The following is a 22300-nucleotide window of genomic DNA, read 5'->3' as shown; positions in this document are numbered from 1 at the left end:
TGAATTTTATTTCAACACTGTAACGATTCAAAAGGGCTTTTATGAGCCTACTTGAAAAAAAAAAACATTGATTTTAGATTTTCGTGACTCGTCGGTTCGCATAGACTCTACTCTAACATAGCCTAGCATGCTGCATACTATGTTTTATACGTATAGAATATAGTAACCAATCGAAGACAATTGGATTTAGCCAAAGACTATTTTAATAACTTTTTATCCTTATATCAGTCTGTAGGTTGCAGCTTAAACATTTCCTCTTCTATGTCAATGCGCAAATTAACTGACCAATTTAAAATAGACATTCCACATAGAACTAAAAAGCTCAAATTTACTTAAATTTTAATTTACTTACGATTAGTCGCGTGCATGGCGGTAGCACATTTTCAGGGAGGTCAGTATTTTGATGACTTACCATTGTTTAAAAATCCTTACAAAACATATTTTTATGAATGTTCTATGTAGGTACGTTAATGTGTTACAAAATAATGTATTATATTAATTTCTGTGCCATATGTTATACTTCGTCAGAATTATATTTTCGTTCACTTGCAGAAGTAATGATGTATCATCAATTAAATATACGATTAAAAAGGTATGATGTTATTAGAAATATATCTAACTAGTTAATCAAAGTACTTTATTGTGTATGAAATCATTATGTCTCTAGAAGGAAAACAATACGTATACTATCCTAAACACTGATTGTGATAATTATTTAGATGTATATTAAAATAAATAGAAGCTTCTTATTAGGAAAGGACCTAACATTTGACTTTATTAAACGCCCATTCGTGAGCTGGTACTTTACTTTGCCTATAATTTCTAGTTTATATTTTTTTTTTTTAACATATATAGGCAAGTAGGAAGCCAGTGCTGGGTTAGTTGTCACCACCAGCCTGAGACATTATCGTTGCAAAAAATGTTAACCATTACATCGCCAATGCGCCACTAACCTTGGAAGCTAAGATGTTACATCCGTTGAGCTTGTAGTTAGCCTGGCTCACTGATCATTCTTAACGGAAAACAACAACCACTACCCAGATGAAAGAGCAATGGACAGACTGATAGACTGAGTAACTTTCGTATTTATAATATTAGTAAAGAGTAGTAGTTAAATAACTCTCAAAACTTTATTAAGTGAGAGAAGTTATGAGAAACCCCAAGAAATTCAGTAGTTAGTGTACACTAACTACTGAATTTCTTGGGGTTTTTATCGGTAGAATTTTTATTCGGAACCGATAGTAGGTAGTTTTTCATTTATCGTCTCTTGTATAATGAACAATTAAAATTGCCCGTAAGAATCTACTTAAGGGGACTACAAGAGCTAAGTGCCCTTGAGAATTGCACGCACACACTTACAAAATCGACAAAAACGGCAAGCCCGTGAACTAAGGGTTAAGCGAGGTAACGAGGTTACGCCCAAATATTCTAATAGATGGCGCCAAACCGAGCGAAGTAAGATCAATCATAAATCTCATAAAAAATAGATAGGACAACAGAATTGTTTTTATTTCTTTCGATGTTAGTTAACGAATGATTATAAAAAAAACTGATTCAATTAAACTTACAATATTTTTATTTATATTTTGTACACAATAAAATAGACAGTTAGTTTTAACCTTTTTTTCTTTTATTTATATTATTATACCTACCACAATTAATTCTTATACTAAATATTAAAACATACCAATTTTTAATATTTTTATAAAAGTTTGATAATCTATTTATATAATAAAATCGTAAGTGTTCGAAACCTGTAGTGTAGTAACCGTGGGGTAACCTATAGCGTAGTGTTTGTTCGTTTTATTAATATCGGTTCACAAAGAAAAAAAAAATTCAATTAAAACAAAAACATCTAAATATTTACAAGAAAAAAATGTCGTCAATTCGATTTGGTTGAATCATTGGTTAACTAGGTTAATCATACTAGGTTTAATTATAAATCTCATAAAAATAGATAGGATATTAGAATTATTTGTTTTGCTTTGGACTGTTATTCGAAAATGATTAAATAATAAAACTGATTTAATTAAACTTAAAATATTTGGATTTGGTACTACAAAAAAAAAACATTTAGTGTTAATTTTTTTATTAAAATATTTTATTTAATTTCACTTGTATGTATGAATGTATGTACGTATGTCCTGAAATCTTGCAATCAATATTACACCTACTTCCATTGAAGCTATGGAGCTGAAAGTTGGCACACATATTTAGTCTCGATGACCAGTGGCGGCGCAAGACCTAAACTTAATGTGGGCAAGGTATATTTTGCGAGGCCCTCTGGTGGTGCAAAAAGAAGGGAATATGAAATAAATAATCACTTGAATTATTTTCGGCTGTCAGACGCGAGGCCCTTTGCACCGCGAGGCCGTGGGCGGTGGCCCACACCGCCCACGCCTTACGCCGCCTCTGTCGATGACAATCCACGATTCATGAATTGCTTCCATTTTCAATCTAATATGGCGGACGTTACTAAAAATTACAATTTTTGAATTACGTACAAATGACACTTCTAAATATTCTAGTTCTCTGGTTCACAACAATTACATTATTTTTTTTATTATTAAAATTAGTTCATACATAACTTTAATTCCTATTATAAACAAAATCGATAAAATTAAACTCTTACGCAATATAAATAGCTTCCGTGTTATTGTTTTCGACTTTCTTTATTCTGTAAAAAATAAATATATGTTAGTAATTATATTTTTATTAATTATAAAATTATGTATTTAAAAAATATGTATCTAAATATGCCCCATAGTACTTTTAATGAAAAATATCAAATTGCTTCGAGATCATGGGGATCGAACGTAGTCACTCTCAATTGATTTTATCCTTACTTTCACCAAATACTCTATCATAATATTTGAAGAACAGCTCGAAAAATCTGATTCTATGCGAACTGATTGCACATTTTTTCTAATAGATGTTTTCAATATTTATAATTTATAAAAAAAAAATATGTTTACTAAAAAAATACTCTTACCTTTTAATATTGTTCATAAGTATGTTCGGCGCTTAATTTATATAAACGTTTTTTAGTTTTCCTCACGCGTTTCACTTCATTTCCCATATTTACACAATTAAAATTTATGACAAATAATATAATAAAAAACAAATGCCTAATTACTACTACATTATTTTAACTTAATATATTTATCTACAAGAAAGAATAATATTTATTATAAGAAAACATGAAACAATGAATTTACAATTAAAATTACAAAAAAATATTTCGTTACGTAATGAGGCTCGTAACGAAAAGATCGACACGTCTGTATAGCATCAGGCCTCGGCCGGCAATGTCTGTACACGGCGTTTACGCACACATGCGTACGAATTTTGTTCGAAAATAAGAATATCTGATTTAAAAAAAATCTATTGAAGTTATAAAAAAAGTGACGCAGAGGTTAAATAATATATTGCTTGTAGAATAATCTGACAAAAAACCAGAATTATTAAATGTATATAAGTATAGTTTTTATTTATTAAAATATTTTTTTAGAGGTAACTTTGTGATTTTTTTCTATCGTACCAAATTAATTACATCATGTTTTCAAAATAGCAAATAACTAGCATGTATCCTGAAGATTATCATATATTTTTTTCATTTGGTTTACTGCATCGGATCTTATACTTTTTTGCATTATAAAACTTGCATTTAGCTCATGTAGTCCCCTTAAATAAAGTATTATATTAATGTTGAGTATTATTGTTGGATTTTTGCGTTAGTCTTTTGCATTCTAGCGTGTTGTTCAGAACACCCTAGCAATCTGGTAACCACTATAAATAAGCATAAAATTGTAATTTATGGTGAAATATTATAACTACAGCATCCACTCTGAATCTACTGAAATTAGGCGAACGCCTAAAAATGCAAAGCTTAACTTAAAAGAAGAACTTTAAGATTTTGTATTATAATTTAAAAGTAAAGTAAATTAATGCATAATTACAACTACTTACTTCCTACTTATTTTACGAAATAGACCCCAGAGAGTCCAAATTTAAAAAAAAAGACATTTTTTTTAATTACACTTATTATTCTATCAAGTCTAAATAAATAATTACAAACCCAACAATTCATAATGGCTCGGTTTTCAAAATATAAAATGTTAGGCCTATTGTTATTTATTCGCGTGGATTGATTAGGCGTGTTCATGCGGTACATGTCAGTCACCTCCTCGTGGTGTACCCTGGGCAACGGGGCCGGCTTGAGCTTGCTCGTCGGCCACGGCTAAGACTGGCGGGAGGGATGCCGCGGGGCCGCTCCTGGTACGTCCCTGATCGGCGTCAGGGCGGACCACGTGAGTGGCCTCGTTGGCTAGGAGGGAGTGGGAGGGCTCGCTACTCGAGCCTCCCAGGTGTTTTACACCGGCGGTCAGCGGCGGAGCCTACCATCTTATCCGCCGCAGGGCGTCAGCTTCGTTGACGTCCAGCCTCCAGTGGCGAACTCGGGGGAGTTCGCCACATTCCCACGTGGAGGATGAGGGGGAAGGCGCGCACTAGGCGCGCTTTCCATGAATATTCAGCCGCCTTACGGCGGCTGCCGCTGGTGGGGTCGCGGTTGCATGCCCTTGGCGATCCCGTGGCCTCACCACTCGGCGGCATGGTGGAAACCCGAGGATGGTTTTAGTGGGTAGGACAGGGCATTAGCATCAGCGTGCCCTGGCACGGGGCATTAGGCCCCGGTTGAGTTCCACATACCCGTCCCGGTCCCCCGACCGGGCGGCATGCGTAAATGCATTTCCTCCTCGTTAAACAAAAAAAAAAAAGGCGTGTGGGTTCATAATAACCTCGCCTAATTGGGGGTTATAATTATTTTCAATCATAATAGATACAAAACCCTCTTCACACGACTCCAAGAAAATATTATCCGTGTATTATTTATATACTGCAGTATAAATAAGTGCAAAAGACAGAAAACTGAATGAGATGACATTCTGTGAATACAAAGTCCTGTGGTATTGAAGACTCTGACATAATCAGCTTTTCGTAAGTCAAAACGCTTATATAAAATCGGATATTAGTGCTATTTTTATAGTTGGCAATAGGTTTTCACTAAGATTTGTCCTACATTGGTTTTAAAAGCAAATCTCTCGATTGCTTCATACTTAAAATACAGAATACAACAGATTTTAATTAAAGGAGTAAGCTCTTCTTGGTGCTTAGAATTTGCATTACGCAAGGCTCAATTTTAAGTTCGTTTTTATTTTTGCTATACAAAAATGAAGTACTTTTCTATGTTTAATGTATTTGTGGTATTATATTGTTTGCTGAATACTTATACTTCTTTACTTTTTAAAGGTTTACTTTGACGCGAAAACCAATACAATGTCATTGATGTAAAGTTGGTTTACAAAACGTATAATGTTTACTCCTCATAATTTAAATCTATGATATATACTTATATAATGAAGCTTCGCTATAATTCTTATTTGTCATTCAGGTCCGAAACATACATAGATTCGTAGTAAGTAATATCAGACAACAGACGGACAGCCATTATTCCAAAAGAGCTATTCGGACTATTCGCATCCTCGGTGCTCAGGATATTTATTACAACATTGAAGTACTAAGTACTGTGATAATAGTTATACTATTATTAATATTTTATGTGAAACGGAAATTATAGAAATATTGGAGTGTTTAATTTGTTCTATTAAAAGTAATTGACGTACGCTAAAAAACATGTTAAGAGTAACATGTTTTTTTTTAAACTACGTAAATTTTTGAGTATAAAGATTCCCCCGATTTCGTAACTTTAAAGTATGGAAATAAGTTATATTAGTTAATGACGCATGTCATGTGTTGGGATACAAATTCGCAGTGTATATATGTATGTTACATTATGCTTGTTTACCTTGACCGTTCGCTGCTTACCTATGTAGTTCATTCATACTAATGTGCTGATAATAAAAATGTTTATAATAGCTTAAAGCATTTACATATCGAATTATAAGTGTAAAAGTACGTGAATGTTATTAGCAAGAAGTTTCTCTGCATATTCTTAAAAGATTTAAATATTTTAAATATTTAGTTTTCCTAAAAAAAATAGCTTCATTTGAAGATTCATGCTATAAAATAAAATTATATCTAAAGAAAGCAATATAAAAAAAAAGATTATATTTGATTATATTTATATGTTTTCACAAATGACTAGACTCATTTGTAAACATTTATGTTAGCTTATCATAATTTAGTTATCAAACGACATAAACTATAATTATTATAGCAAAATTATACACAGTATTTGTAAAACTGTTGTATATTAGATATTTTTTGAATATATAATTTCTACATGTATTCTATTTAACTAGCCTGCTGAAATTAAATAAGGCTAAATCTCATTAATCTGGATCGATTATCAACGGAGCTTTCTAGGGATGGGCAGCTGAACTCTATAAATCGATATGCTATGTCAACTGATAGAGCTTCGCCTGAGTGCAATATAATTTTTTTATATTTTAATAGTCTCCTCGAGAAATATCCATCCTACAGTGAAAATTGTTATATTGTATGCGACATTATCACGAGCATAACAGACAGGTGCACTCTAGGCTGTGGCAGTTTTGTTTATTCATAAGAGGGATTATGGATTGAGCGTATTCAAATCAGATTAGTAATTTATAAAATAAGGTGGTGGTACAACTAATTTAATATCAATTTTAAGTTATTTTGTAAACTCGCATTGGGTTACAGTCACACGTAACCGTAAAAACAGTCTGCGTGTATGTATTCACTCAGTCACTCTCATACTCATAGTCAGTCTTGAAGCGTCATCGGTTCGTTAACGTTGTCCGCAAATAAATGCGCCCAAAAGCGCGGCAAACTTGGCAATATGGCGCGAAAATAATGAAAAGTTTTTCCACACTAATAAATAAATTGTGTTTAATATGAATGAATAAGAGTTTGTTACAGTGAGTGAAAATATAAATAAAATAATTGTTTTCTTAAAATGACGACAAAATTAACATGGGCTCTGGTAAGGATTATAATTTATATTTAATTTTATTTATTAAAATTTCGTTAGGTTATTGTTCGTTAAAATTAAATCGTTAAGAAAACATCTAAAAACAATCGAAATAATTAATTCATAATTTATGAAACTATTATATTTAAAATTTGAAACATTGCGGATTAATTTCGCGAAAACAATTTAAATAAAGGAACTGTTTTTTAGTCATTTTCATTGAAACATTTTCTTTTAAATCGGGGAATATTTATCCATGTGAAAAAACATTTACGTAGCTAGGTAAACTCAACAATTTTTTGAATTCCTTCCAATGTACAATTATATGTATTTTAAGAGTTATGCATGACCCATCGCTAATAATTTAAGGAAATATATAAAAGTTAATTGTACCATTTATTCATAGTAATAACTATATTGTACGTATTGACATATTATACATTTTAAGGCGAACTTTAACAATATACGTACCTGTACCAGTGTGTGGCAATCGATCGTTATAATATATTTATTTTAACAGCTCATAAGAATTTAATACCTTTTAAAATGTCATGAAAGCAGATATTGCATACATATAAATGCTCTTTATTAACCTTATTAATAATTGATAAATTTTATATATTGCATATATTAAGGTAATTATTACTTTATTACTTATATAATGATTTTGATATTAAGCAATCCCAAGTATTTTTTTAAAATCTTTTATCATCAATCATTAAGGTGAAGAATACTTATTTTATCGCTAAGCAGCTCTACTTCGATATGTTGTGTTTCGGTTTGATGGGTGAGCCACCCAGTGTAAATACAAACACAAGGGACATAGCTTTATCTTTGAAATGGTTAATATCTTTTACAACTCCAATGTCTATAGGCGATGGTGACCACTTACCACAAGGTAGCGTATTTGCTCATCCGCCAAACAAAAAATAAACTAATTTTTTTATGTTATAGTAGTATGTTATAGTTGGTAGTGAATTGGTGATACATCCTTATAAGGAAGGATTGACATTTCTTATAGCACCAATGTCTATAGGTGGTGTTAACGATTTATCATCAGGTGGCCTGTTTGCCAGTTAACGTGGTTATAAATAAAAAAAATTGAAAAAATAAATTTAAATTCAAGTTGTTTTAGCGGTTAATACATTTTCATCATAAAAAACAATTCAAACATACTATCATTCACCATTTACAACTGTTGTTGAATTATAACATGTTATTTAGGTTCTGTACCTCACCTAAAATTAGAACCAGATGGTGTCATACCAATCATACTTGTATTGTTTATGGAATACGGTTTGTGGAAACATAATTGAAACAAAGTTAATAATGACTAGATTCTATTCTAGGGTAAAACATTTCAATAATACTTTTTTGTATCCTGCAAGTAGTAGGGTCAAATACTTAAAATACCATAACATTACTTTTCTTAATTGTTTATGGCGCTCATCCAATGTATACGCACCCATCGTGTCATAATTACGATACGAAATATTAGAAATAGCAAAACATAAGAAATATCCAAAACTTAAAATAAAAATATATGTACTTTATACAAGCACTTTTAATAGTTATTTTACGAGGTTAATTTAAATAAATAGCTATCGCTAACCCTGATAATTATTACGATATTATTTACTATTAGGTTTTTTTTATTAATTATACCTTCAAATCTCCACATACTTATTGTCCGTGCCTTTAGTGTATCTGACTTTTATTTTTAATTGAGTTTAGTACTTAGTTTTATACGTAAACAGCGTTTCCTTAAGTCCTAGAGCAGCGGATGTATAAAACATACGTATTTTATTTATATACATTTTATCGAAACCGACAAATAACTAGGCGTATCAATTTAAATGTCGGAACTCCATGACATTAAAATGTATCGGGTGCGGTTACATGGCGTAAAGGTTGCGCGGGCGCCTGGATCAACACTGTTTTATAGATGCGGGTTCAAACCTTCCACATCGTGCGGGCCGACCAATCATGAATACAAATCGTCTACAAGTGAAATGATTTCGCTCTTGAAGCGACAATGTTAGCGAGCAGGAATTTAAATAACCTGCCTTCAATTTTATTCAAAACTGCACAGTTCACAGTCTTGAGACATCAGTTGAGAGATAATATTGGAGGAAATAAATTGATTAATATTTAAGTATTATTATCGCTTGGTTTGAAAATTATAATTTTGCAAGAATAGAAACATCACTTAGTGCATCATATCAGAAAAAAGTTTGCACTCAAAGTTCTGCCCAAATTAAAAAAGAAACCATCATACATAATATAACTTGGTTAATAATAAATAAGCACAAGTTTGAGTTGGCAGTAAAAACATTTCTTTGCTGCATCTATCTTTATAAATTAACTTCTCTCAAAATACTTCTGATAACCTTTCTCTATTTGAAAACCAAATTTCATGCAGCTTGCCTGAAAAGCTGTACAAAAAGGTGAATTTAAATCAAATTTAAGGTTTTCCTGAGCTGAGAAGTATAAAATGTACAAATAAGTATATTATGTATTCATGCTTAACATTACAATGTTATAATAAGCAAATAATCTTCAAAGCAAAAACAGCTTGTTTTCCGAGTACGCGGCACTTTCCGTGCGACCGTTGACGTAGTAAGTCGGCAACTATGTCAATGCCGCAGTCACACTGTACTATCTACTACGTTAACTCTTATCGACCTCTTCGATTATTAAAAATGACATTACGACTTAGTCCTCCAAATTTACATAGTATACAGGGAAAATACCATTTTTTCACCATTGCTCAATGAGAAAATTTAAAGACGATTCTCATCTTTAACATTCGCTTAAGATTAAAGAATTGTGTATAAATTAACTAAATTAGTACCAGTAAAAGACATTCTTTGGTTAATACTTAATAGGCACTTTTAGTTCAATATTCTTTGAACTCATGCGTGCAACAAAGTAAATAATCGCTCCGTTATAATAATGTCAATATGTGTTAGTATCACACTCACACAAGTATATTATTATTATTATATACATACATATATCGAATTCTTAACATTCACATACCACTCAACATCGAACCATTGACTTGCTTAAAAGTAAAACGTCGTATGTAAAAATAATACACAAAATGTCCCAGTCCACGTACGTACTCTACTGTCTATACTACCTACCGTATTTTAGTTTTGTACTAAGATATCTGTTTTACAATCATATTTATTGCATATACTTGTATATATATTATTCTTTGACTTATTGCTATGACTACTTATCTATTAAAAATTTAACATTTTTATAAATATTTCCCATGTAAACATAACAATGTTATAATTAAATTTTCTTACAGCATAAAAGTAAAAGCTTTATATAAACAAAAGATATTGTCAACAAAGGATGATAAATCTCTTGCCCGTGATTCCTGGGTAAATTTCAATTTCTCTTCGCAAACACTTCAATAAAATCGATAGAATAAGTTTGTGTACATTGTGTGAAAAGTAGATTTGGTTTCAAATAATAAGTATAATAAATTAACTTATTTATATTATTTTACTTTATTTCTACTAAAATTGAACATTTATTATACAGACAGTTTTGATTAACTGACGAATTTTTTTATCTTCATATTTTTGGAGTTCCTAAATATTTTAATTAACGCACAAAATGTCCTTTCAAATATATTAAATTGTTAATTTGCAAACGATTTGGAAAAACTTAATATATATTGTAACATGAGCATTTGTCGTTGATAACTTTGTTCGACGTTTTTATTTACCTGGATATTAAAATATTTGTAACCTTATGTTGAGTTCCGTTGAAGTTGCACTCTTATCCAACTCCTAAAGTTTCCCATTAACTACAGACGATCTTAGTATTTTTGCCTTTTAACTTAACCCTTGTTGAGTTTGTTTATAAAAAAATGAACTTGTTAAATATTCCTATAACATGTAACAGAGCAAAATGTTCTCGCCGTCTTTGAGTTACTCACCAAAATATTTATCTTTACATGGTTAGATGTGCATCATTAAACTAGCATTAGGATTACTACAGTATCCTCCGATATTAATCACATATGACATAACAATAAATTATTATTATTCTACAGATCATATTAATGAATAATAAAATAAATAAAACATTAGGGCTTAAAATCAAAAGGATGGACAGAGGACCCAAAGAAATAATATCTTCAGTTTTTTGTATAAATCAACGTTGTACCTTTAAGTTTTATTTATTACTTAAATATTTATCATAATAATTATTTAGTATTTTTTAAGACTGTGGCACTATTATTTTCTCAATTTATTTATATTTTTTCGAGGAATTCTGTCTGGTATTATTATTGGTAGAGATACTTCTATACATCTAGTAGTATCTAATGTTATACTGTAATTTCGAAATAAATAAAATTAATATTTGCCTATTATTTTATATTATTGTTATATTATATTCAACCAACATTTATTGTTATTTTCTAGAATTGAAATATTATATGTACTCAAAGATATTGCAGTAATGCAAACACTATTATTGTAACACGTTGACTTAACCCGGTCATAGTTATATAAATATCCCCCACCGATGTTATTTTTAACAATAAACTACACAAAATGTCCTCCGTCTAGTGCGGACTGACAGTGTCCTAAATATTGCATTTTTAATGAATGAAAATTAATGTATTAACATTAATACGGTAACGCGGAACTTACCATAAAAAACCTATTTTTTTTTATTTATTAAGAATTAAACTATAGTAGTACGAGTTTATCTAATCTTAATCATAGTAACATTTATATATTTTTAAACTTATTTAAATTTTAAATTTTAAGAGCTTAACTCTTAAAAATATTAAATTTAAGCGATTAATTTGCACAAAATGTCTTAACTCAAACAGTGTAAAACACACATGGCTTGACATGTTTGTTGTAACATACTGGTTGCCAAAAGATACATCAAATGTGGAGGATGGCTATAATTACTCGTACGCAAGATGTCTACTTTCACAATACTATCCAAGCCGAATGTACGGTTTTTACAAACATGAACCTGTCACAAGCAAACAAGTTTCTGTGCTCGCCTTAAGACTCATTGCGCAATACCTATATCCAAATAATTAATAACGCGAGTAGTGTGACGTGTTCAATGTTTAATCGAACCCAAAAAAATAAAGATCGTCACCCAAATCGAAACACTGTATCTTGAATCCTATAAATAATAAAAAAATATATATATTTTAATAGTTAGGTAAAATATACCAGTATAAACCAAATCTTATAATAAACTACTTAATGTGAGTATGTATTTATATATTACAATATAGAAGTAAGAATATAATAACAACACGGAGCCTCAGCTATAAGTAACACCTAACTCATGAAGTAGTTACTCGGAGAAAACTAACTCGGACGTACTCGTAGGTACCTAGATATTATGTTGGCTTATGACTTTATGTACACATGTATCATTAAATTTATTATTCTAATTAAATATAGAAATAATATTTTAGTTATCTCCAAAAAATGCAACTCTTAATAAAAAAAAAATATATTATTTATGTAAGAGAAATAATCATTTAAATAAAATATTTATTAAAATTACATGCTGTAAAGAGTCATACTGATCTATATTAAATGCAAAATGTATTTAATGTACTTAATTGGATAAGAATTAATACTGTATTACTTAAAATCGTTTCGTAAATTATTTCTCGTAAAAAGTAAAGGATAAAAAAAACTCACTTTTTTGTAGACCCTTTTAAGATGTACAGTAATATATAGTACCGCATCAAAATTCGTTGCGTAGGTTTAAAGATCTAATCATATATAGAGACAGACAGACAGCGGGAAGCGACATTGTCTCATACTATGTCGTGATAAAAGTGGAAAAGAATCGTAATTCACATTATTTTCTCTTTTGTACTGACTTTACATTTCCTAGCAGATATTTATTTACCGTATTATTTCTAAAAATGCACTAAGCGGCAAATCGCTTTTTATCCAAGCAATCTTTTATCACAGTACAAGAGAGTGCGTTTTAAGGCCTTATCTGTACTTTAAAACATTTTACGTGCAGGCAATATTGGAAAAATGTTGGTCGCACGTGTCTCTGAACAATTGATGACGGCGAACATTTGAAATTAGAACTTACTATCTTAATATCAGACTAAATGAATATTAAACAACTTCTGTTGAATACTTAAACATATATTTTTATGCATTTTTATCGTTTCAATAATAAATTATTTTATGAAGACTTTGTAATAATGGTATTACATACCTATACCTTGTGTAGGTAAGTTTCTATATGCCTTGTAAACGAATAAACTTCATCAACCTATCAACTTAACTTTAAAATTTAACTATATCCTAAAATGATATACTTTTCCTTTGTTCACAGTGGCATTGGTGCTGGTGTATAATTATAGCCGCCCTGAATACATCCCATGGAGAAAAATTTATGCTTGGGTACTTAACAGGATCGCAACGCCGGCCAGGCGACTTAAATTATCAAAAACCTGGAAGAGTTTTATCCGGTATAGTAAAAAAATTATTAATAAATATATTACAATGTTTTTCATGAACGTTATGCGTCTATTTGTCTGCTTTAAACTCTCTGCGATGCATCGGTAGGCAGAAGCGTTGATACTGACCGAATATTGCGGACTAAATCCAGGCAAGCACAACTGTTTTCATACGCTAAATGGTGTTTATGATTCATGGCGCATTCGGCGGTGAAGGAAAACATCTTGAGAAAAACTGCAATGGAACAGTTTGTTGGAATGAGCTTGAGAGCTAAGGAATCTTCGCCTCAAAAGGAAAGGAGACATTAGCTCAGCATTTATGACATTAGGACATTTACGAGAAGGTTCCTATGTAATCCTGTTTAAAAAATCTTTTATATACGAGAATATAGAATATACTACACGAGAAAAATATCTTTGAGTTGGTATATATTAGACTTTTTATAAAGTGCTTGTCAGTCAAACTTCACGTAACACAAACACACTTATAAAATTTCGAGAAGCAATATCTTATCATTTATGATCGAAGAGTAAAACATTGAAAGAAAACATCGACCAAGACATTTAGTACAGTAGAAATAGCTAACAAAATTTCTTATTAACTTTATTACGACTTCTTTATTTTATCATTATATTAATCAGTATTGTGTTATTTACTATAGTAACAAGATAAATTGCTTTTATATTAATTTTATATTAATTTAGATCTTGACTAAAGATCATTTGATACTTTTTTATTACCTTTTATAATTGTATATTTAAAGTTTTTTTTTATTATTCAGGGGCGATCTCAATGGCAGTCGATGAAGTAAATGAAAAGCTACTCGGGCCTATGGGACATTCATTAGACTTCGTAGTTGCTGAGACTTATGGCCAAGAAGAAGTTTCAATACGACAGGTAATAATTCAAATATATTATACTACACTATATAATCATATATATTTTTATTTTATGATTGAATTATAATTACGATTCAGCTGGGACATGCTGCTACCATTGAACCGTTATTCCACACGGTCATGAATTTACATATTAAGTTTCATATTATTTTATACAGTAAATAAAGCTGATGAATAAATAAAAGTTCTTATTTATATTTCTTACAAACGTAGGTTATATAAATGACATGATAACATTAATATAATGACAATGATAATATTAATATAATATACTAAAAAAAAGTCGGCTTCGCTCGAATAAAATAAATGAAACTAAACAAATATGACTATGCTAACTACCGTACCTACTACTATTATTTGGAACATGGCCGCCCGTTGAACTGTCATGTTATTGAAATTCATGGATTAAATATCGAAATATCTCGATTATACGAATTTTGCGGATATATGTTGTCAAATAAAACATTATTATTTTTTAATGATATATAATTGTGGATAAATTTCGATCGGATCTATCGTAGGCCTGCACGAAATTATTAATATAGAGAAGATTGAAAAATGGTAAAAATAGGCGACAAGTTCCTGTGTTATTACAGGGTTCCCTAATCAAACTCGAAGCTCTTGTAAAATGATCTGACCATCATAGTTTCTACAGTTACTGTTGACATAGCATTTTAAAACTGATTACTCAGATGGGCTCCTATGTTTTGTATCAGAAATGTATAAACAAGTTTTATCTAAGTATAAAAAAAAAATGTATCACGTAATGGAATCTAAAACATGTGTAGCCCGTTGCAATCAATTAACCCATATCATGTTATCTTTCAAGCACCGCTGATTTTTCACAATCACCACTGAGTTTTCATGTGGTGTTATTTGTGTTTGTATTTTTTACTTTCAATTTTTGTCGTGTGACGGGAGAAAAGCTGACACTTGTATATCACCAATACGCTTCGCTATAATTTTAAGGATGAAAGAGCGTTATAAAAACAGCCTTGGTAGTCCCTTGGCCTCACTTGAATCGAACACTGGGGCATTAAAATCATAATTAAGTCAATTACAAATTTAAAAAAAAAACAATCAAATTACTATTTAAGTATCCTTATCGTAATAAATAAACTAATCTAATGAATATAAAACAGTTGCACTACTACACTTGTATACACATGAAATAATAAAGAAAATACACATTGCAGAAATAGATTGGAACAAAAAAGGTCAGACATATATATATACAGCTAGACGTGCTAACCACTTAGTAATACCTATAAAGAGAAAATCTTTAAAATACGAACACTAACGTTATTACAAAATACTATAAATTATAATATTTTTAAATCTAATTTATAATATAAGCACATTCTTCTTGATTACTCATCGTTAAAATAACTCTCTATACTCTGATCTAATTATTTGTAATGAGACCAACTATTTTGTTGTATTAATATTATATTAATCATTATTCTAGGTATAAGTTCTCACGTAATCAACAGAATCATCTCTGTCGCAATGAGAATAAAGTTCTTTAAACCGAACCAAAGATCGTAGATTTAGAACCAGGCATGTACCAAGATTTTCATATGCTTCATTTATGTTTATAATTCATCCCCTGATCGGCGGTGAAGGAACATCGTGAGGAAACCCGCGTATGTCGCATCAAAATCTGCCACATGTGTATCCACTAACCCGTAATCGACGCATTCACACACAACCTCTGAGCCTGAGTAATAACTCCAGAGGAAAGGCGTTTATTCCCAGGATTTGTATAAGTGCAGGCTGTCGCTTTAGATCAATTTATATTGTGCTCCTCAATAGAAAACAGAAATATATAGTAAGTATACATTTCAAATTATATTTTTTCTTAATAAAAATAATCAAATTAAAGGGTCGTGAAAATGTAAAATGTACATGTATTTTAGACACATGACACATTATCACAATATATTTTTTTAACACGTTTTGACTTCCACTTTTGCTAAGATAGTTTCACTATGTGGTTAACGAGAATTTTATTGCTAACAGAGAAAGTTTACGATAGTCATGACTCGTTGAAACCATTTGGTTACTTTGTTGTGATGTCAGCAGATGGCATAAAATTTATATGTATTTTTTATTACATACATAATTATATCTGCTATTATTCATATACTTATACTTATTAGCCGGTGCTTTAAAAAGATAACATTATGTTATGTGTGAAATATGTTTGTGAAATATATGATTGATTTCGACGAAAATCAATGTGTTAAGAATATTTTTTCTTACTAAGTTATTAATAATACAAATAACGAATAAATTAACAATATGAAGATTTATAAAAGCCAGTGTAATTGCAGGCAAAAGGGACATAACATTGTAGTTCTTAAGGTTGTTGGCGCATTGACGATGTAAATAATAGTTAATTTTAAGAATGGTCCATAAGCGGTGTTGGTCATTAATAAGCCCAGTAGCCAGTGGCAGATGGCGGTAAGCGTAGGTGGCACGCTTATCTTATATAAATAAAAAAAATAAGAAAACAATTTTTAAGAAATTCTTTTAACATTATGAAAAAAAAATCAATTACATACACGAGTTAAGTAATTGTATGTACAGGTGTACTATGTGTTATTTATAAATGTAGTTTATTTATGTAGTTCATTATTATGAATGAATAAGAATCAGCTGTAAAATTTCAGTTGGATCAGTATAGGAGACGATAGCAGTAAATATTAATCCATTTGTTAATATTTATTTCTCTGTTTATGTTTCTTTTATTACCAACATAAGCCCGTTTATTATTGTTATTTTGTAATTGGGTCTCTGTTCCTTAAATAAATAAATAATTATTATTATTCAAACGTATTTGTATAATGTATTTTACCAATTTAGGTATTTTATCTTTTGAATTATTATTTAAATCATCATTTGAACATTTCAAAAAGACTCGACCATAATAATCATATCAATTCATATGTTTTCCACAAAAATTTGAACTTTCAATTATTTTTTATTGATTATAACTAAATCTCAATCAATAACTACAAACAAAAAGAGAACATTGGACATATAGGATATAAAGGAATTGAACTATTTTGTTTTTGCCTATTTAAATATGTTACCCACCCGCTAAAGCATTAAAAAAAGGAGCTTTCTCTTTTTTTATTTAATGGCCAATGGAATTGCAAACATTATATTGCCTATAATCCCCTATGGAAGATTCCGAATGGATTAGTCATAGTTCCATACCGACACGTTCAGTAGTTTTCACATGATTGAAGGCCAAAGAAAAAAAATCATACAATTAATCTACATTCCAGTAAAAAAAAGACTTAAATGTATTTTAAACAATATCAATTTTAACGCGCTACGGCTACGGAAGAAAGTTTGTTTCAAATATATGTACTTACCTACTAAATATTTTGCTAAAATAATATTCTATATCAGCTTCTAATTGATTTAACTATTAAATTAAAGATGCGCGATAATGATGATATCTCTCTGACTTCTGATACAAGGAGATTAGCCATCTACGCATGGAATATTAGTCGTGCGGCGAATTTGTTAATCATTGGGACGTCAGAAAATCTAACACGATTGGAAGGAGTCGGCAACGGCTTAATGTGCTATACGAAGCACAGATGTGTAAATTTATTGATCCGGTTCGGGATCAGACCCTTAAACTTCAAGATCTGCATGCGTATAAACTTGTTACTAATCCAAGGAGGAAAGGTTAATGTTACATACAAGGCAACTTTAAAAACACCTATGCAATGGAAGGTACGAATGAGTAACGAAGGAAATTACTGCTGGCTAAAAATTAACTAAAGTTGATTTTATCATTTCAAACGTCACCCGCAACGATTTACTCGTATTACTTTTTATAAATATAATATTTTGCAAATGTCTTTGAACTGTAAGCATGTGATTCACTAACATATTAATTATATTTCCTATTAGTAGGATCTTATGCAAGCTCGCCGTCATTCATACGATCCACTCATCAGTTATTTTACCGCCAAACATCATTATTTAGATAGACCATGTTCCGTTTTAAATTAAAGAGTTCAATGAATGGCAAAACGAATTATATAATATTTTAGATCCCGTCCTTACATTAAATGGTTTGAAGGCGTAAAGCAAGGTTTTTACAGTGTATTTGCAATAAAACAACCTCCTTGTCTCCGGAGACTAACACTATAAGATGCTATAAGGTGCTTCTCCACCAAGTCGCTCGGCCTAGATCAGGGATGGCCATGCGAATTTCCATGTAGCAATTAGTATGTCTATACATATTTTATGTTACATCAAAGAATCCAGTCTCTTAACTTTAACATCAATATCGGACAAGACATTATCGACTAAGAGAATAAGATATATATATAAATGATATTATAAATTAGTATAAATATTTAATCTAATTTGCATGGTGTTCGCGTCAATACAATAACATGCAAGGTCAACACTTGAAAGTTGCTATCTCGATGAATCACGAAGGTTAAGAATTCTCTGGACACGAAAGTAGTTCGTAATTATTACTGAACTGACGCCGGCGGCACGTTTGACGTCTTCTTAATTTTCCTCATACAACATTAAATCTGCCCACCTCATTTATACATACCATATATTATCACGGAAAAAATGATAAATACGTTTATTGTTTTAACTGGTATCTGGTAAATCAACTTATTATTTAACACAATTAATTATGGCAAATAAAACTCACAGACTGTGTCGGATAGTAATAAAATGTTAATCATTATTGAATGTTTAAAAAGTTCGAATCTTGTACAATTATTTATCAATTAATGCCTTTAAACCGAATAATTAAAAAAAACTATATAAGCTATAAAAGTTTTATAACATCATTATCATCATTTTATTGGAAAATAATTAGGATTTTATTTTACACATAAAAATATAGAATATAGGCATAATGATTGCTTAATTCATAGTGTGTTATTACTAAAACAACACAACGCACTGAGAGATACTCTCCAGAAATAATTCAACTGCGTAACTACCGAGTAACGCAATGACCTAGTAATGGTGGATATCAAAAGGCAAAGTACGTATAGAAGTCATCGGAAACTCTTATTAGTTTCATTCATTTCGCATACCTGATATCTGGCACTCGCTCGCTGACTTCGTCAGACAATAACATGCAATATTATCATACAATACACCGATAATGTACGGGTAAATTTTACATAACTCGTTTTTAGAAAAAAAAACTGTTGTCTCTTGTTATAAAAAAAATCCAATACAAAGACGAAGTAAATATTCGATACAGAGAAATAAGAAAATAAATTAGGGTCTCCCACAGAGCACAGCCCAGCGTATCTTTCACGTAATAGCAATGTAAATTGCAGCCTTTTTCGTAACAAATAGCCTGCAATTAAGCGTGCCTTCTGTTTTGTCAAACAGAAACAATGATGTTGCCTGAAATTCATTCAATTTAAAATTCCTAAAATAATGAAATAGATTTATTATACCGGCTATTTATATTATTTATATTTTTAAAGTTTTATTAATTATTTACCGTCACGACGTAGTATCAGTTAAGTCTAATGGCCCAAGGGTGTCTGTCGCGAAGGGTGCATAAAAAGTAAGCGTATCATTCTGTCTACGTCAGGCTGACAACATCGATCTTTTCCAAACTTGTTAACATAATATTTATAATTAATACTCGTAAATAATATTACACAAAATTGAGCTATTTTTTATTAGAACTAGATTCTATTTTAAAACTATTTCTTATTAATTATTTACTATTAATTATCAAAAAAGAAGCTGAAATCTTGAATAATAATAAAAATAATACAATATACATAAATTATCATCATTTTGAAGCGAACTTTGAGAGTTATTATTCTACAGTAAACAAGCTATAGTGACGCTAATGGCAATACATTACATTGGCTGAGTATAACTGACGGATATAATTTATTACTCTATTTAATGGTTGAATTGAGAGAGATTGTGAAAAGCTCACTTATTTACGGAATATATTTTACAGTACAATGCCAGTATATTGAGCCTTACCACAGATAATTTCAAAGATATATGTGTATTTCTTTTATTCTGTGCCAAGAATTTAATCTTTATAGACAAAGTATCCGAAATATATTAATGAAAAGTATTTTATATATTAAATATTTATAAAAGTTTTTTACCGAGAACAGTTCAACATAGAAAAGTTAAAGTATAGACAAAAAATCTGAATTTACATAATAATATTGTTGAGTTAGAATTAATTTGCTTTCTATTTCTCTAATAAAATTTGTATAATATACTGTTATTTATCGATAAAAGACAGAAAAAATTTTTGCTGTCGTGGTTTTTTGTAGACTTTTATCTTGAGCATTAATTTTTACTGTTATCATAAAAAGGTTTATTCATTTATAAATATTAGTTTTATTGATATTTATTTTGAAATATTCAGTAATTATGACTTATTTCAATATACTATATTTACATACTTATATTTTTATACGCTGCCTCTGCGTCAATAATCTTGTAATTGTTGATTTACATTTAACAATTATTTATTAAAAATCCTAAACAATAGTTTTAGTCTTCTTATGGTTTCAATATAAGTCAATATTAAAAACCTGTTTTAACAAAACTTTACAAAAATTACTTTTTTTTCAAGCGTCAGAAAATTTCTTTGCCTTTTTCAAAGGTCGGTTTCAGGATATTCTATTAAAAAAGTACAAAAATATTTTATATTTATATTATGTAAGATAGTTACGGCCACGGCTATTTCAGGTGATACTTTTTCATTTCCTAATATGAATATTCATAAAAAAGATACACATATTTATAAAAGTATTAATAAGTTAATTGAACATTTAAAAATACAATTAAATAGTTTAAACAGTAAATAATAAAATTATAAGGAACTGTTCTGTATCTTCTACAATTATTTTGTCGTAAATCGAATTCCTAATAATTTTGTAATTTGAAAATCCAAGAAATTATCTGAATTATAGTACTAAAAATGTTAATGTTTCTTTTTTTATATTACTATCTATATTCTTGATCAATAAACATCTTAATTACCATTATAATAAATTTAAATTATAGAATATTTTAATGTAGACACATTTTATATAATATACAAATAATTATTACAGGAGTCCGTTACGTAATAATTTGATAAAACTGAAAGATTACTTTAATCGTGTAGTCCCCCGACTCTATATAAATCATGTCCACATGATTGTCCGCATTATGGCAAGAATGTTAGTAGCATTTCTCTGCTAAATCGCAATTCCAATTCATTAAGCGTAAAAATGAACCAAAACTGTGCCTTTCAGGGCTTTTCATCAAATAAAACTTTTTCGATTAACATATAATTTTATTTAGGTGTCATTATTCTAATTTGTGTTAAATATTTTGTAAATGTAAAATGGTAAGCCATAAATAAGACTGTGTACAGGCTCTTACCGATAAACGTCAATACTTGATACCTCTTTTGAGGGGTGAATGAGCCAATATGACAGGTGCAAGAGACAAAACTTCTGAGATCCTAGGTTAGTTGTGTAATTATGGTAAAAATGAGGACTACCCATTAGGTAATTAAAGATCTCCATAAATATATATAAATCATATTAAAGATCTCCGTAACTATTTCAACACATTTTTCTTTAAAATTACAAAATATTTCATGATTTTTATTACCATTAATATTTTTCAAATCAGGTTGCGGCTTTGTGGGCTGCAAATGTATCCGCGTTCATCGGTCCGCAAGAAACATGCGTGCACGAGGGCCGCATGGCAGCCGCCTTCAACTTACCCATGGTCAGCTATGTACGTAAGCCAAAATTATTACACTACAAAACATATCAATCTTTTATCATTGGTGCGCAAGACATTCCAATTAAAATGATGAGTTTAAAGCTGTTCGAATCAGATAAATTATCTTGACTTTTCTTATAAGAGAATAAATG

The 22300-nt window shown here is 30.1% G+C and overlaps 1 protein-coding gene across 2 annotated transcripts in view; it reads left to right on the top strand.

The window, feature by feature from the left end:
- The first annotated feature begins 6762 nt into the window (after positions 1-6762).
- The window catches only part of LOC113399923 (guanylate cyclase 32E), a 43254-nt gene continuing 27716 nt past the window's right edge, over positions 6763-22300 (top strand). For both annotated transcript variants that reach the window (XM_064215665.1, XM_064215666.1), the window contains exons 1-4: positions 6763-6988; positions 13346-13481; positions 14252-14367; positions 22053-22160. In XM_064215665.1, coding sequence (XP_064071735.1) covers positions 6962-6988; positions 13346-13481; positions 14252-14367; positions 22053-22160 — 387 coding nt within the window. In that variant the 5' untranslated portion in view covers positions 6763-6961. The remainder of the gene's footprint in view (positions 6989-13345; positions 13482-14251; positions 14368-22052; positions 22161-22300) is intronic.

Source organism: Vanessa tameamea, chromosome 8 (genome assembly GCF_037043105.1).
Source record: "Vanessa tameamea isolate UH-Manoa-2023 chromosome 8, ilVanTame1 primary haplotype, whole genome shotgun sequence".
NCBI lineage: Eukaryota > Metazoa > Arthropoda > Insecta > Lepidoptera > Nymphalidae > Vanessa > Vanessa tameamea.
The sequence above is the reverse complement of the archived record's forward strand: the minus strand, read 5'-3'. Positions and strand labels throughout refer to the sequence as shown.